General features: G+C 61.1%; 1 protein-coding gene across 1 annotated transcript in view; it reads right to left on the bottom strand.

The window, feature by feature from the left end:
- NECAB3 (N-terminal EF-hand calcium binding protein 3) overlaps window positions 1-14590 on the bottom strand; it is a 75067-nt gene that overhangs the window by 39523 nt on the left and 20954 nt on the right. The window contains exon 5 of the mRNA XM_075901509.2: window positions 13766-13863. Coding sequence (XP_075757624.1) covers window positions 13766-13863 — 98 coding nt within the window. The remainder of the gene's footprint in view (window positions 1-13765; window positions 13864-14590) is intronic.

Raw genomic sequence — 14590 nt, 5'->3', positions numbered from 1 at the left:
CGGTTTGCGTCTAGACAGCACTAACACGCTAAGCCGCGCCTTGCAGGGATCGACACCACCCAGCCTGGTGCGTGGCTACAACTTGAGCTTCACCTGCCGGCTGTGTTGGAGAACAGCCTTACAGACTTTAAAAGGTCCCTACACGTCACTAGGAAGGCTCTCGGCTCGTCAGCATGCAGATGGAATCCCCAGTGGAGCCAGGCTTCCGAATGGCAGCCAGAGATGCTCCATGGGTCTGCCGGGCCCGTTCCCGCAGGGTGCAGGAGAGCGACAGGGCGGGGGCGCGGGAGCAGACGGGTGTGGCTGACACCAGCAGGCACCGGAAGTGTCCTTGCCCCATGTCGCCCTAGCGCAGTTACCAATCCCAAACTAACGAGTCTGGTTTTGACGTTCCAGCTCAATCAGCAGCTCTCAGCTAACGGAGGCTAACGAGCTCCATTTCCTGCTCTCGTAGTTTGCTCCACAGGGACAAAAATGAAGAGGCCTTTTCAATTCGAGCTACCGCTAGTCTTAGGATGCCGTAGCTCAGGGACCCCTTCCGCATTTCCCTTCACATCAAGCAAAACGTTCCGCCTCCGCCCCAGCCCCCAGTTCTGCGGCTCTGGCAATTTCTGGTCTTGGATTTTAGCGACTTGGGTGAATCCCTGGGCTAATTGTGGGCCCAGTTCTCAGAAGCCAATGGGGTTAGGCAGCGCTTTTCACAGGCCCTGCGTTTTTAACGTTAGGTGTAGAGAGGCTGCTGCCTCACAAGATGCCGAGAAAGAGAAATAGCACTGACCCCAAAGAGGGGTTTGCTTTGCTGGCCCTTCTCGCTGCAGGAGGGGGGGACACTGCAAAGGGGGGTGCATTTCAGAACTGGTTTAGGGATCATCCACAAAACCCACACCTTGCCGTGTGCCTAATTTGCATGCAAAACGACTCCGCTGGCCACGCACGTCCGTAAGGGCACCCTCCTGTGGCCAGTCGGAAGTATTCGCCCTGCGGGGACACCTGTCAATCACCGCTCTGGGCAGGCACTGGCCTGGGCCAGTCACGGCTACGGTCCCCGCGCTGGGCCCGGTGCAGGTACCATACGTTGCAGGTTTTCTTCGGCCCATGTTACGTAACCGTACAATTCTCGTTCTCCACCATCCCTCCAGAGGAGCAGAGCCATGCTCCCCACGGCCGCCTTAGCCAGCCTGTTCCCCTCCAGCGGCCGCTGCGCCCTGCGCAATGCAACCCTTCCACTGACCAGAGGGACTCTCTCCCTGGCTTCTCCCTTCCCCATGGCCCCTGCATTTCCTCCGCTGCCTCGGTGGCTCCTCTGCCCATTTCCCATCGCCCCCTGCTGCAGGAAGGGGTCTCCCCTCAGCTCTCCTCACTCAAGGCGGCAGTTTTCTACCCCACGGACCATCCCGCCCTATCAGCTGCAAGGCCGGTTCTGTGGCACTGGTATTGGGCAGCATGAGGCTGCTAATTACGCGCTGGGTCTCCGCTTAAAACGTACACGGCACAGCCCGTCAGACAGGTGTGTATACACCACACTCCAGCAGGTACAGCTGTGCCAACAAACCCCGCTAGTCGATGGAATAGCGCTGTGAGCGTAGCGAATATCCTTCAGGGAGGGCGTGTTCCTACACCGTCCAAAAAGCTGCTTTCATCAGCGTACAAGGTGTGCACATGGAGCATACAGTGTACATACATGGAGCATACAGTGCACATACATGGAGCGTTCAGTGCACATACATGGAGCGTTCAGTGCACATACATGGAGCGTGCATGAAGTGTGCATGGAACATACATGGAGCGTTCAGTGCGCGTACATGGAGCATTCAGTGCACATACATGGAGCATTCAGTGCACATACATGGAGCGTGCATGAAGTGTGCATGGAACATACATGGAGCATTCAGTGCGCGTACATGGAGCATTCAGTGCACATACATGGAGCGTGCATGAAGTGTGCATGGAACATACATAGAGCGTTCAGTGCACATACATGGAGCGTGCATGAAGTGTGCATGGAACATACATGGAGCATTCAGTGCGCGTACATGGAGCATTCAGTGCACATACATGGAGCGTGCATGAAGTGTGCATGGAACATACATGGAGCATTCAGTGCGCGTACATGGAGCATTCAGTGCACATACATGGAGCGTGCATGAAGTGTGCATGGAACATACATGGAGCGTTCAGTGCATGTACATGGAGCATTCAGTGCACATACATGGAGCGTGCATGAAGTGTGCATGGAACATACATGGAGCGTACAGTGTGTGTACATGGAGCGTTCAGTGCACGTACATAGAGCGTGCATGGAGCATACAGTGCGCGTACATGGAGCATGCATGAAGTGTGCATGGAACATACATGGAGCGTTCAGTGCGCGTACATGGAGTGTGCATGGAGCATACAGTGCGCGTACATGGAGCATGCATGAAGTGTGCATGGAGTGTACAGTGCGCGTACATGGTCTTCCTTACATCAGGTACGCTGGAGTACTTGAGCGGTGACAACAGCGAGAGGCGGAGTCCCCCCACGCTGCAGATAATCCACCTTCCCAACAGGCAGTAGCGAGATCAACAAGAATTCTTCAGGGTGCCAATCCCAGGGCTTGAGTGAGTTAAATTACAGGGCAGAGTGTGAATCTTGTCACACCCCTGCGCTGTGTGGTGCAGCTGACCTACATTCGTAGCGCAGACCGTGGCTCCGCAGGGCAGGTATAGCCCGAGGAAGTGCAGCTCCAGCAGAGACAAGGAGGAGTCCTGTGGCACCCGAAAGATGAACTAGAACAGCAGCGTTCGTGGGTGACCCCGCTCCGCCAGATGCAAGCTGGGGAAGGCACAGTGATGGGGTGTCTGCATGGACTGGCATACCAGAAGGAGGGAGTAATTTATCAAGGGCAGGACCAGTGTTCACGAGGCAAATGCAGTGGGGGTGGGGCACGTGGCTCTCTCCCAACTCCGAGAGGGGAAAGTGCCGTTGTAGGGAGATGAGTCTAAATTTTATGCCAAATCAAGCTGTGAGTTTTAAGGTGCCACAGGACTCCCTGTTGTTTTTGCAGATTCAGACTGAACACAGCGCCCCCTCTGCGACTTCATTCGAGCAGAGGGAGGGTTACAGACCTGCGCCCACAAACTCCGGCAGGTAGAACGAGCCCCTGTCCCGGGGCAGGTGGAGCGCCTGCATGCGAGAACGGAGCGTACGAGTTTGTCTTTTCCTTAGAATCCCTCAGCGGTGAGTCTAATTTCCAGTCCAGTCCAGTCCAACTTTCGAGTCTCAAATCAAGTTAGAGCCAGAGCTGCGGTGGTCCCGGACTGCACAGCCGGAACACGCAGGGGAGAGGAACGATCCCAAACGGGTAACTCGCAGGCTGGATGGGAACGCCGCATCGTGCAGCCCGGAGGAGAAACGCGTCGCCCGACATAGCGGAGGCCGGTCAGACTGCTCCTGGCTGGGTGATGGGAATGTGCTCTCCAGAGCCTGGGTGTCCAAGACAGGTTCCCATGAGATTAACCAGGTCGCATGTTTCCCATTCTTATTGCAGCTCACGCTAGCCCAGGGAAAAGCTGAGGGCTGCAAGCCCGGAAGGAAAGCATTTGTAGGGAGCCAGCTCACTGCCAGAAGTTCCAGGCTCACTCGCACTTAGCACGTGAGCCGGGTGCAGTTCTGCGCACCAGGGGCGGTAGCCTTGGGAGAACCAACGCTGGGACTCTATAGACATCCTCATGCTTGTGCACTACTCACGCGCCACACAAGCCTGCGCAGGAACGTCACCACAGACTAATGGCCTCTCGAGTCTAGGAGGCAATGCAGTCCAATGGGCAGAGTTCTAGCCTCAGTCCTGCCCTGACTTGTTGCAAGACCTTGGACAAGTTACTGCCCCTTTCCTATACCTCAGTTTCCCCCAATTAAATCGAGTAAATGTCCTCGGCGTGAATACAGGCTGCAAAATGAACGGTGCTTCATTCTGCGATACCTGGATTCTTCTGGCTACCAGCCCCCGGCCAGCTGGCGTGGAATTCGTCTTTCCGCCTCCCCACTGCGCCTGGTACCTCACAGCGAGGAGGTGGGGGATGATTATCTAGTCTCCTGCCATTGCTACAGCTGCTCTTCCCTGGGCGTGAACAGATGGCCTTCCGGAGCCCCCTGCCGTCCCGCGCTCCCTGCCAGGGCCTGCTACCACAGGCTGCAGCAGAAAGGAGAGGCTCTTTGGCCGGCCAAACTCTTAGCAATGCTCCGTACGGAGGCTGAATCCCCCCCAGCACCAGGCTCACCCCCCATTTTAGAGCAAGGTGAGCCCGGGGTGGCTCTCACTGGTAAGGGGCCAGGGCAAGGGGGGCGTAAAGCCAGCGGCACCCCCTTGACACTGGGATTCTGAGCTCAGCTCCACTGATTGCTCCCAACAGCAAGGGAGAGGAAGTAGAGCCCAGTGGTTAGGGTGCTGGCTTAGCACCTAGGAAACCCAGATCCAATTCCCTTTCTGACCTTGGGCAAGTCACTCAGCCTCACTGGACAGAAGGGGAAACTGAGGCACAAAGGGAGTAATAGCCCCATGGGAACGTCTACACAGCAGCTGGGAGTGAGGCTCCCAGCCTTGCTCCACGGACTCGTGTAGGTGGGGCTCACTCTACCAGCTACCAACCACCAGCAATAGGCAGCGTTTGTTTCCAGAGCCGCTGGCAGACGCGGCTCCGGGAGCTGGATACGAGACGCGAGGGGAGGGTTACGGTTTAAGGGCGTCGTGGCGGAGTGCACGGAGTGGGAAGCGTTTCTGTCAGACGCCCGGAGGACACGGCCGCTAACTGGCTAGTTCGTGACGGTGCTTAGTCAGGCGTGTCAGGCCGGAGCCGGCTCCTGTCAGAGCTGGGGGGCGGGACAGCAGCCGTTAACGTGGCTGAGGTGAGGCTATGGCAGCTGCCCTTTCCTCTGTGCTTAAGTGACCCTCCTTGTTCACCTGCCAGGCCAGGAATAAGCCCCTCTAGAGAAGCAACAACGGGCCCTGGCCACCATTCGGTGGCGCTGGGAGCTCGGTGGGGCTAGCCCCGAATTCCCCCGGGGCTGGAGGAGGGGCAGGCCGAGCTCTCCCAGCGCGCAGGGCGTCACTCAGAGTCCTGACTTAAGGGCTTGTTACTGCCCAGCCCCCCAGCAGCTGGCTTGGCCCAGGCTGGCTGAGCCAGGAGCAAGGCAGCAGAGCGACAGAGACACGCAAAGGGGCTGAGGCTATTCACGTCACTCAAGCCATCGGGAAGTCCAGGTCCCATTCAAACGCAGCCAGCCCTCAGGCTGCTCTGAAACCCTCTGGCACAGGCCCTGAGTCAATACTGGAGGGAGCCGATGACGGGGGATGGGCTGGAAGTGGGGGCAGCGTCCCAGCCTCTGACGAAATCACAGCTAACCATTGCATTAGTAGCAGCGTTGCCTGTGGATCTAGGGAGGTGACTGTCCCCGCTGGTCGGCCCTGGAGAGGCCACGCCCGGAGCATTGCAGCCAGGTCCGGCCCTCCCACTGCAGAAAGGATGCGGACGCATTGGAGAGGGTCCAGCGGAGGCAACCAAAATGATGAGGGGCTGGAGCACATGGCCTACGAGGAGAGGCTGAGGGATTTGGGCTTCTTTAGTCGGCAGGGGTGCGTCTAGACTACACGGCTCCCTCGACGGAGCCATGTAAACTAGTTTACCCGGCATAGGCAAAGAAGCGGGGATTTAAATAATCCCGCTTCATTAAAATAAACATGGCCGCCGCGCCGTGCCCACGATCAGCTGATCCGGCACAGCGCGGCAGTCTAGACGCGGATCGGTTGGCTGGGGAAGCCTTTGCCGACTGATCCCTTATGCCTCATGAAACCCCCGCTTCTTTGCCTATGCCGGGTAAACTAGTGTACATGGCTCCGTCGAGGGAGATGTAGTCTAGACAGACCCCAGAAGAGCAGAGTGAGGGGGATTTGAGAGCAGCCTTCGACTTCCTCAAGGGGGTTGCAAAGCGGCTGGAGAGAGGCTGTTCTCAGGGGGGGCAGATGGTAGAACGAGGAGCAATGGGCTCAAGGTGCAGGGGGGAGGTCTAGGGTGGAGATTAGGAAAAGCTATTTCCCTAGAGGGGCGGTGAAGCACTGGGCTGGGTTCCCTAGGGAGGGGGTGGAGTTTTAAGGGGGGAGGGGGATAGAGCTGTGTCAGTCTGGCTACATCTAGACTTCAAGCCTCTTTCGTAAAATCCTCTTTTGAAAGAGCGTCTAGACTACAAGCAGATTTTTCAAAAAAGTGAGTCGCTTTTTCGAAAGAGAGAGTCTAGACGCTCTTTCAAAAAAGCAGTTTGCATTCAACAGCGTCTTTTTTCGAAGGAGTGCTTTAGGAAAAAGGCGTGATTCCTGATAAAACGAGGTTTACCGCGATCGAAAAAACTGCCGCCTTCTTTTGATTTACTTTGCAAAGAACGCGGCTGCAGTCTAGACGCAGGGGACGTTTTTTTTTAAAAAAACCCTAGTCTGGACACACCCTCTGGCAGTACAGAGATCAACTGGGATGGATAGGTGTGACGTAGTGAGGGTACCTGGCTGGTTTCTCTGGAGCACAGACGACCTGTTCCTTGGTCTCGCCCCGTAGTTGACTCCCTCCGTCGCTCAGCCGAGATCCGGTCTCTGCGCGGTTCCCTTTCTCTCCGGGACTCCCGTTCACACCCGGACCGGCTCTCCGTGAACTCGTCCGCCAGCCTCCCGGCCTCCTGGGGGTTCTCTGGTCTCCGGTCCTTGAGCCACAGCCTCAGTTTGGGTGGGCACGCTTCATAGAACTGCTCCATCAGGACCAGCTTGAGCAGCTCCTCTGCGGTCTGGGCTCCGACTCCAGACACCCACTTGCGGCCGTATTGCGATAGGCGGGAGGCCAGATCCACATAGGTCTCCCGTGGCCCTTTCTGTACCCCCTGGAACTTCTTCCTGTACATCTCAGGGGTCAGCCCGAACTTGTGCAGCAGGGCCTCCTTGACTCGGTTGTAATCCCCTGGCTGTAGGCCCTCCAGCTGACTGAGCACTCCGGCCGCCTCCTGGTTCAGTGCGGGGATGAGCTCCTGCAGCCAGTCAGCTGGGGGAACCCGTTGCAGTCCACAGGCCCTCTCAAAGGAGCTGAGGAACCCGTCTATGTCGCCCATGTCCTTCAATTGGGCCACCACGAGCCTCTCCAAGCGCCTGGCAGTCCCGGGACCCTGGGGCCCATCCACTCTTGGCGCAGCCGGTGCCCCGCCGGTTCTCCGCTCTGCCATGGCCAGCTCATGCTGTCGCTGCCTCTCTCGGTCCTGGCGGTCCCTTTCTCGATCTTGGCGCTCCTTCTCTCGGTCCTGGCGGTCCCTCTCTCGGTCCTCTACTTCCAATTCCATCATCCGCAGCTGGATCTCCAGCCGCCGCAGCTCCGCTGGGCTAGCTCCTGCCCTAGATGGGCTACGGCTTGCAGGCCTCCCGGGAGACGCTGTCTCATCTCTCCGGTGGGTTCCAGCGCTCCTCTCCCTCTCTGAGCCTGACACACTCGCAGGGGGGGTCTGGCTGCTTCCCCGGGGGACAAGATCCTGGCCCTGTGGCTGGTCATTCTCTTCCAGCTGGGCAATCAGCTGGGCCTTGGCTGCTTTCCGCACAGGCAAGCTCCTCTCTCTGCACAGCCCCACCAGCTCTGCCTTCAAGAGTCGGGCGTAGGCCATCTGCCCGCTGGGCCCCTCGGTGCAGACTCACCAGTCTAGTGCTGCAGCGCCCCACGATTCCCAGGAACCGCTTCGCTCTGTCTCCAGCACGCCTGGCTCCAGGGCTCTTGCTTCTACTGCGCCTTGTCGCTCGCCGCTGGAAGCTCCATCCACGGGGTGCAATGCATCCCACTTCTGACACCAGTGTGACGGCGCGTTGGGGGTTCCCCGTCTCCTGCACCCCGAAATGGCACAAACAGACTGCACCAGCCGGTGGAATAGAGGAAGTTTATTGCCTCTCCAGGATACAGCACAGCACAGATGTAATCTGGTCACAGAGCTGGGCTAGGATGCCTCAGGCCCCCTTGAGATGGGGAAGACTGGGCCCCTAAACTCCAGTCCCTTTCCCTAGGCTGTCTCCTCCATGCTTCCAGCCAGCCACTAACTAACCAACCCTCTTCCAGCCCTGCCCCCCAGCCAGGGCAGCATCCACCTTCCTTTGTTCCTCTCCATGGGGGGTGGCTGGCCATACTCGTTTGCGTAGTGACTCATCCTGTTTTGCTGGGTCGTGGTACCCACGGCAGCCAGTGGTGGTTACCCCAGAGCCAGCTGTATAGAAACCAGCCAGGTACCCCCACTACGTCACAATAGGCACCTTCTAGGTGACCAATGGGGCACCCCACTGTTCATTTTGGGCGGTGAGATGCCCCCTCCACAGCAGGAGAGGTAGGTGCTGATCAGGATGGGGCTGACACACAGATTCCCATCCCAGACAGATTAGCACAGCTCCAACTGCTTCAGGGACACACTCCTGTTTGCCTCCTGGCAGACTGACGTAGTGGGGGGTACCTTGCTGGTTGCTATGCTGGGTTGTGAGTGACCTCTACTGGCTGCTGGCTGCAGCACGGCCCAGCAGGGCAGGGGATGAGTCATTATGCAAGGGGGCTTTGAACCTCTCTGACCAGTGATCTCCCAGAGAGTGGGACAATGGGAAGAAGGGGAGTGGAGCCCTGGCTGGGGGCAGGGCTGGAAGTGGGTGAGTTAGGTTTCTGGCTGGTTTCATGGAGGAAGCAGCCTAGGCAAGGGGCTGGGATTTAGGGGCCCAGGCTCCCCCATCTCAAGGAGGGCTGAGGCATCCTAGGCCTGCCCTGTAACCAGATGACATCTGTGCTGTGCTGTATCTGGAGAAGCAGTAAACTCCCTCTAGTCTACCGGCTGGGGGAGTCTGTCCGTGCCACTACGGGGGTGCAGGAGACGGGAAACCCCAACGCGCCGTCACACAGACGCATGCTAACAACTGAGTATTCAAAATCCCTAAGAACGATCAAGTCGTGTCGTTGCTTTCAATGAGGAGCTGCCCGGTGCACTTCTCTTTGGGACCCCCGCCTGGTACCAGCCAGTCCTCAGTGCAGAGTCTCTCTTCAAGGCCGAGGGCCTGGGCCAGACTCTGCTCTGTGCTGCGCTGCAGTAAATCAGGAGTCAGGCCAAATAAGCCTGCGGCGTTAACTCTGAACTCGCCTGTGTGGCGGGGAGCAGAACGTGTCGGTGGCTGGCGCTGGGCACGGTGAAGTATCCGGCCGCCGCGAGTGCTCAACTATTCGGCATCAACAACAGCGGAAGATGCCGCATTTCCCCAGGACAAGCCGGGAGCCGCCTGCGGGCTCCACCTCCGCCAACAGCAACCGGCCAGACGAACGTAGAGCAGGGTCGGCAACCGCGCCAAGACTGAACCCGCCCGGCCTGGGCCACGCCGCTCTCCCGGGAAGGGGGGGGGCTCTCCACCGCGCGCCGCTTCACTCTCCCATTCGCCCTTCACGCACGGGGGAGGGAGGCTGGGGCAGCGCCCCGCTCTTGCCTCCCCCCGCCAGCCGGAGCACGGGGGAGGGAGGTTCGGGCAGCGCCCCGCTCTTGCCTCCCCCCGCCAGCCGGAGCACGGGGGAGGGAGGTTCGGGCGGCGCCCCGCTCTTGCCTCCCCCCGCCAGCCGGAGCACGGGGGAGGGAGGTTCGGGCGGCGCCCCGCTCTTGCCTCCCCCCGCCAGCCGGAGCACGGGGGAGGGAGGTTCGGGCAGCGCCCCGCTCTTGCCTCCCCCCGCCAGCCGGAGCACGGGGGAGGGAGGTTCGGGCGGCGCCCCGCTCTTGCCTCCCCCCGCCAGCCGGAGCACGGGGGAGGGAGGTTCGGGCGGCGCCCCGCTCTTGCCTCCCCCCACCCAGCCGGAGCACGGGGGAGGGAGGTTCGGGCGGCGCCCCGCTCTTGCCTTTCCCCGCCAGCCGGAGCACGGGGGAGGGAGGTTCGGGCAGCGCCCCGCTCTTGCCTCCCCCCACCCAGCTGGAGCACGGGGGAGGGAGGTTCGGGCGGCGCCCCACTCTTGCCTCCCCCCGCCAGCCGGAGCACGGGGGAGGGAGGTTCGGGCGGCGCCCCGCTCTTGCCTCCCCCCGCCCAGCCGGAGCACGGGGGAGGGAGGTTCGGGCAGCGCCCCGCTCTTGCCTCCCCCCGCCCAGCCGGAGCACGGGGGAGGGAGGTTCGGGCGGCGCCCCGCTCTTGCCTCCCCCCACCCAGCCGGAGCACGGGGGAGGGAGGTTCGGGCAGCGCCCCACTCTTGCCTCCCCCCGCCAGCCGGAGCACGGGGGAGGGAGGTTCGGGCGGCGCCCCGCTCTTGCCTCCCCCCGCCCAGCCGGAGCACGGGGGAGGGAGGTTCGGGCAGCGCCCCGCTCTTGCCTCCCCCCACCCAGCCGGAGCACGGGGGAGGGAGGTTCGGGCAGCGCCCCGCTCTTGCCTCCCCCCGCCCAGCCGGAGCACGGGGGAGGGAGGTTCGGGCGGCGCCCCGCTCTTGCCTTCCCCCGCCAGCCGGAGCACGGGGGAGGGAGGTTCGGGCGGCGCCCCGCTCTTGCCTCCCCCCACCCAGCCGGAGCACGGGGGAGGGAGGTTCGGGCGGCGCCCCGCTCTTGCCTTTCCCCGCCAGCCGGAGCACGGGGGAGGGAGGTTCGGGCGGCGCCCCGCTCTTGCCTCCCCCCACCCAGCCGGAGCACGGGGGAGGGAGGTTCGGGCGGCGCCCCGCTCTTGCCTCCCCCCGCCCAGCCGGAGCACGGGGGAGGGAGGTTCGGGCGGCGCCCCGCTCTTGCCTCCCCCCACCCAGCCGGAGCACGGGGGAGGGAGGTTCGGGCGGCGCCCCGCTCTTGCCTCCCCCCACCCAGCCGGAGCACGGGGGAGGGAGGTTCGGGCAGCGCCCCGCTCTTGCCTCCCCCCGCCAGCCGGAGCACGGGGGAGGGAGGTTCGGGCAGCGCCCCGCTCTTGCCTCCCCCCGCCAGCCGGAGCACGGGGGAGGGAGGTTCGGGCAGCGCCCCGCTCTTGCCTCCCCCCGCCCAGCCGGAGCACGGGGGAGGGAGGTTCGGGCGGTGCCCCGCTCTTGCCTTTCCCCGCCAGCCGGAGCACGGGGGAGGGAGGCTGGGGCAGCGCCCCGCTCTTGCCTCCCCCCGCCAGCCGGAGCACGGGGGAGGGAGGTTCGGGCGGCGCCCCGCTCTTGCCTCCCCCCACCCAGCCGGAGCACGGGGGAGGGAGGTTCGGGCGGTGCCCCGCTCTTGCCTTCCCCCGCCCAGAACTGGCCACCCAAAGGATCACGAGGGGGGTGTTCGCTGGTGCCATGTGGGGGGCCAGTGCTGGATCGCCAGCGCGGGCTCCCCGCTGCGGGTGGGGGGCGAGGGGGAGTCTGTTCATTGCGTGTGCCGTGCAATGCCATCTTGCGTGCCCCTTTTGGCACGTGCCAGGCGCTGCCGAGAGCATCTCCACACTACCCCTGCCAGCGCTCCCCTTACTGCCGGCCCAGCCCAGCCGACCGCTCCCGTCCAGTGCAAGGGCTCCCGCTCCATGGCTAAGGATGCTGCCTGGGTGATGCAGGAGGGTCTCGGGTTTTCATAACACCAGCCGGCCGTTTGAACGAAGACCAGCTACAGTGACGGGCGACAAGCAAGCCCGGGAAAAGCAGGTGTTCCCACGTTCTGTTCAAACAGGGCGGTGCAAGGCAGGCCTGATGTGTCGGTCTTAACCTGTCGGTCCCACAGCACCTTTCCAAGAGCATCAGCAGCTTTGTCCCCCGTTTACAAATGGGGAAACAGGCACAGACGCGCAAAGGGACTGGCCCAGAAAGGCAGTGGCAGGAAGAGGAGCAGCTGGGCTTTGGGAGTCAGGTCCAGAGGTGCTAGGTAACAAGGCTGCACTCTCTAAGCCGCTTTTCAGCGGTGGATGGGCCTGAACCCCAAGTCTGCTCACGCCGAGGCGCTGCCGTGGCAGGGAGAGAGGAAAACACGATTTCTGCTTCTATGAACATTTCAAGGTTTTGAATTTTGTTTCCATCCCAAAATAGACCAAAACCTTCCAGGCTTGCCATGAAAAACCAGGAAGCTCCCCTCCCAGAACAGCAAAAAGGCCAGGGCTGGGCACTTACCTGCTGCGTGCGAGACCCAAATGAACCTGGGTCCCCACATCCCAGGAGCGTGCCCTGACCACCAGTTCCGTGGCTGGAGCTGATCCCCTTGGCATAAGCAATTAAGAGATTGAGCCCACAGCCCAGTGGTTAGTACGTGCCCCGGGTCCGACACAGCGCATCGCTGCCATGCCACACACAAGCAGGCAGGCCTGCCTGGCCTAGACAATAGCCACAGATTTTTCTTCCAGCCATGCCCGCAGAGCCGGGGGAATGCCCAGCCAGCTGGAGCAGGGTGAGTGATCGGTGGTCAGGAATGCATCCAATCAATAGAGCTGCTTCTCGCGCGTGGCATCGTCCCAACCCACCGCGCTGTGTCTGGATACTTCCTGGGAACCTGCTGGATCTGCCCTTCGTTCCGTGGGCTGGGCAGTTCTCAAGCTGTGCTGGTTAGTTCTGAACGGACACCTACCTCGGGTCACACGGTGTTGTCCCTGCTCTGCCTGGACCAGGCATTTAACCCCCGAGACAGATTGCAAGGGTGGCGATTTACAAGTTTAAGAACAACCAGTAGCCCCGTGGTGACATGTGGGCAAGGCCTGCTCCCCTCGGCTTTCCAAACCCATCCACGGCCCGGGGCACGCTGCTGTGACTTCGGAAAACACTGATTTTACTCACCGGCCTGGCTGCACACTGGCACCGGGCAGCAGGGAGCATGTTTGCACTGGGCCCACCCAGCCCACATTTTACAACCAGTTCAGTGCTGCAACAGCCAGTTCTAACCTGGACCTCCCGCTTGTTCCTGTGCTGTACATCCTCCCCCCGCCTCTCAGGACGCTGTGGGACAGCCGGGTGGGAACGCAGATCTCTCAGCTCCAAGGACACATTGCTACTGCTTGGGCTCAGTTAGAACTGGCACGGGCTGCTAGCAGTATAGGGCCTATGACCAGTGTTCCCTGTAAGCCGGGCACTTGTGCAGCCACTCAGGAGAGTCCAGTGCCACCCAGCTGATTTGCATAGCGCCCACAGCTAGGGTTTATGTTTCTACTGGTGGTGCACATCCGCACATGCCTCTGTGGACATAAAAATTATTCTGCACATGGATGGGAAAAATCCACATGTGGATAAAAGATTAGAGGCAACATTGCCTCTGACACGCAGCTGAAGAGTTTCTGTTTCGTCCACTACAGGCTAAACCTCTCTAATCCGGCACTCTCTGGTCCAGCAACATCGCTGGTCTGCCATCGGGTTAGCAGCAAGTCCACTTAGCGGGGCCAGGTTTCCCGTGGTCCCATGTAGTTTGTTTCCAGCCATCAGTCCTGGCTCTCAGTGTTCTGTGCTGTTCTTTAGCTCGAATTTACCCCCAAATGTCTTCTAAGAGCCCAGGGAGCAGGGGAAGTGTTGGGGATGCTGCTAGACAATATTGACCTCTTGTGGTTCAGCACATTCCCTGGTTCAGCACCGGTCAGGTCCCGAGGGTGCCGGACTGGAGAGGCCCAGCCTGTCACAGGCAGTGCTGCACATACACACGGGCCGGTTAATCACATTGTCAGTAACACGCACGCGCATGAACTGACTTTCCCAGCAAGGGCTATTAAGTAAGCGTCTGAGGGCCTGACGCCCGTGTTACAGAGACACGGCACTGCAGCCCGAGCTCCCTCCTCCCCGCGCTCTCAGACCTGGACGCCACACGGCCCCATCCTCACCAGCTTGGCTCTGTCCATGGCAGCCAGCACAGCAGTGTTGAGGGCTTCCAAAGCCGAGAGCACGTGGCTGTATTCCCCCAGGTGCGCCGAGAAATAATCTGGAGTGGGACAGAAGAGCAACAGCAGCTCCCAACGCGATTCCCTCAAGGCCTGGCTCCTTCCTGCCCTTCCCTGGGACCCCTGTGGCTGGGAGACTGGTTTATGCTGAGCCCTCCTCCCCCCCGGGACCAGCAGCCGCAGCTCATCTCCTCCACCGCAGGCAGCGGCAGCGCCAGACCTCCTGAAATACGGCCAAAGCCTGCTCTCCGCTATGCCCTGTTACTCCCACTGTCTTTAGGGCAACGCGTCCGGCTTGCCAGCCCGCGGCTGGAGAGCAGAACGCCCTTTCCCTCCTGGGGTCGCAATGTCCCGCCAGGGCCGTGCAGAGCCCCTGTAACCTCCGCCTATCCCCACTGGCAGAGACGCTGGCATTGCACTGGCTGCATCCAGCCCAGCACTAGGGATGGTAAATATCGGTTAAGCCAATAGCCGAGTAACCTCCTGAATTCTTAGTGGTTACTTGACTATTCTACAGCCCCGGGGGTGGGGCCGGAAGCCAGGGTGCTCCTGCCCCACTCCTGGGGAGTCCCCTGCCACCCCGCACTGTTGCCTCTGTATCAGATGCAGCAGTGTGGGGCGCCAGGCAGGAGCTGGCCCACGAGGGGAGCCAGTTTAAAAACCAGCTCCCCTCACGCACCAGCTGCCTGTCGCCCTGGGCTGCAGCCTCTGAGAAAGCAGCAGCAGCACAGGATGGCAGAAGCTCCTGTCCGGGGGGCGGGGGGCTGA

The sequence above is a fragment of the Pelodiscus sinensis genome, chromosome 17 (genome assembly GCF_052426305.1).
Source record: "Pelodiscus sinensis isolate ZL-2025 chromosome 17, ASM5242630v1, whole genome shotgun sequence".
NCBI classification, from domain to species: domain Eukaryota; kingdom Metazoa; phylum Chordata; order Testudines; family Trionychidae; genus Pelodiscus; species Pelodiscus sinensis.
Note: the sequence above shows the minus strand (reverse complement) of the source record. Positions and strands in the feature narration are given on the sequence as shown.